The 2,676-nt window shown below is 38.5% G+C and overlaps 1 protein-coding gene across 1 annotated transcript; it reads left to right on the top strand.

Moving 5' to 3' along the window:
- Positions 1–469: 469 nt before the first annotated feature.
- Positions 470–2,239, top strand: LOC108632561 (48 related 2). The gene is made up of 4 exons (XM_026819773.1): positions 470–834; positions 1,135–1,141; positions 1,321–1,595; positions 1,777–2,239. The coding sequence occupies exons 1-4, from the start codon at positions 720–722 to the stop codon at positions 1,881–1,883; spliced, it is 504 nt and encodes a 167-aa protein (XP_026675574.1). The 5' UTR covers positions 470–719; the 3' UTR covers positions 1,884–2,239.
- The last annotated feature ends 437 nt before the right edge of the window (positions 2,240–2,676 follow it).

Raw genomic sequence — 2,676 nt, 5'->3', positions numbered from 1 at the left:
TTTTCATAAAATATTCAAATACTATTCGAATATGAAGAAAGACATTCATTGATAGCCATATTTGTTACACAACTCTATAAACTGAAATCCAATTAAAACCACCAACTGGTAAAAAGTGTGAACAAATCTGTGCTGTAGCATCCCATCATTTACCGGAACATAAAAAACATAGTGAAAAATAATTCAACTAAAATCGTCGGTTTTAAGGAGAGATATCCGGAAGCCAAATAGTGGAGATAGCCCTCATCCCTAGTTTCCACCGTTCCCAGGTGGGTGGAGGGTGAAAACGATGGAAATAAAATTTCAGCCAGGCAGTAACAATAAACCGCAGTCTCGTCGAGACGTCCACCAATGGCAGAGTTAGTTAGAGGGTAGGTTTCGACTGGGAGTTACTGCGATTGGTCGGGTTCTCCGCCCAGGGGTTGCATCGATCATCCCCTCGCAGCTTCGGTTTCCTTAGCTATATAAACCAGACTCCCCAGGGACACCAGCGATAGTCAGACACCCTCCGCATCGGTCGTCGCCGTTACCGTGAAGTGACTTCGGGCCTCATAGTTTCGATTGATTAAAAAATATATTTATAAGATTTGGTTGGTTGATTGGTTGGTTGATCGACTTGAAACAAGTGAATCCTTGCTGTGGATCCTTGGGGGTTTGAGAAATATTTATTCAAGGGTTGCAAGTGAGTGGGATTAATGAGCTGGTGAAGAGGAGCAATTATGGCGAGCCATTCGAGTTTTGAGTATGAGGATAGGAGTCAGAGGATGAGGCACAGGGTCGGCACTACTTCCAGAGCGGCTGATTCTACTGTCGCTTGCACTAGGTATGCTCGATGTTAATCTCCTTCTAAATTCTTCTGTTCTATGAAGACGTTTGTTCTTACCAAAAAACAGAATTTGCATCTGACTCCTAATTGTTATCAATTTTCATCTGATTTTACATTCTCATATCTTAGGAAGACGTTTGGCTTTACCAAAAATCTGAATTTACATCTGATTCCTAATTTTCATCTGATTTTATATTCTCATGTCCTATGAAGATGTTTGGCTTTACCAAAAATCTGAATTTACATCTAACTCCTAATTCTTATTAATTTTTATCTGATTTTACATTCTCATATNCTTCTTTCATTAGATCGTGGGTGGGTGGTTCAATACTAAATATCGTTGGTATACTAATTTTAATACTAAATATCGTTGGTATACTAACTTAAATACGAAATATCGTTGATATACTGCCTTAAATACTAAATATCATTGTTATACTAACTTAAATACTAAATATCGTTGATATACTAACTTAAATACTAAATATCATTAGTATACAACACTATCAGTTCTCACGGTTAGTTCTAGTGTTAAGAACGGTGATTGCGATTTTTAGCAGCATCAACTCGGCTTTCGACGAGCTACGAGTCCACGTGCCAACGTTCCCATACGAGAAGAGACTGTCGAAGATCGACACCCTTCGCCTAGCCATAGCATACATCGCTCTTCTCAGGGAAGTGTTGGCTGCCCGACTCGACCCGCTCACTTACGTCGAAAGATGCCTCAGAGGCGAAATCAATGGCGAGCGTGCCGAGTGGAACACCAGCGGTGAGGAAACAAATTCTACTAAAAATAAACTCAATCAAATATAGTTAATTCATTGAAAATTATATAAATTGAATAAATTAATTGAAGCAATAGAAATAATTATTATAAATTTTTATAAAACAATTGCCATTAAATTTGACAAATTATAATTAAGAGTAATTTTATTCTCATGCTATTCCAGATCTGACAGCACGGCTCTCGTGGATAAACTGGGAGAACTTGGGTGTGAATCCTAATAGGCGATCGGTATTGACGACGCTCGCCCTGACGACGGACAATATGAATTGAAGCTGAAAAAACGGGGACGATGAAAATCGCAGGATTCTCCTTTTCATTGTAAATAAGACCCAGTCGAATAGAGGGAACGAGCGCCACTCGAGGACGTTATACAATTTGTATACATTTCAGTTCTAGTCTGGACGTGCAATACGAGCGGATATCACGTTACGTTTCGTACATCTACGTATAAGTATTCGTGTACATCGGGAGCATATAGCTGATCTAGTTTTAGTATTTTGTTTGGAATAAAATCAGGAGGCTACATCTCTCGAGTTTCATTCGAGAACCCACAGCATTTCCTAATTCAATTCTACTTGATGTCCTAAAATTATTGGAAATCGGTTAATAAATGAAGATCTGTTTAATTCACTTTTAATTTATTGTAATCGCTCTTAAGAATGTCTAATTGCTATGAAAAACGTATTAGAAATGAAGGAGTGGCTAAGAAAAGCAACCATGACTCTGCACAATTTATTATTTTTAGGAATTCAAAGGTATACACCGTCACGAGAGAGCAGACCCGTTTTGCCAACTTGGAGGTAGTGGAGATAACCGATTACGTAGATTCGAGTAATGGCGACAGCATTAGGGAAAAAGAGAGATGCGCACAATGAGCGAAAACTGGTCTTTGCGCAGATATGCTCTCTCGTGACGGCGGTTAGAAGATTATCACGGCCACAATCTACTTATTAAAGTAGACTGGATATCAAAGTAGGATAGATTTGATAGATTCGAATTAAGGCAGTTGTGTTAGGATAGTCAACCCTTTTAACACGATGTTCATTTTTGTAATATATAAATT

The sequence above is a fragment of the Ceratina calcarata genome, unplaced genomic scaffold (genome assembly GCF_001652005.2).
Source record: "Ceratina calcarata isolate Rehan_Ccalc_2016 unplaced genomic scaffold, ASM165200v1 scaffold1075, whole genome shotgun sequence".
Lineage (NCBI taxonomy): Eukaryota > Metazoa > Arthropoda > Insecta > Hymenoptera > Apidae > Ceratina > Ceratina calcarata.
The sequence above is the reverse complement of the archived record's forward strand: the minus strand, read 5'-3'. Positions and strand labels throughout refer to the sequence as shown.

What these genes read in the sequence shown, in the direction of transcription:
- LOC108632561 (XM_026819773.1), top strand. Translation starts at nt 720, where the DNA reads ATGGCGAGCCATTCGAGTTTTGAGTATGAGGATAGGAGTCAGAGGATG. An exon ending in TGCCGAGTGGAACACCAGCG is followed by an intron (nt 1,596 to 1,776) that starts GTGAGGAAACAA and finishes ATGCTATTCCAG; the next exon opens with ATCTGACAGCACGGCTCTCG.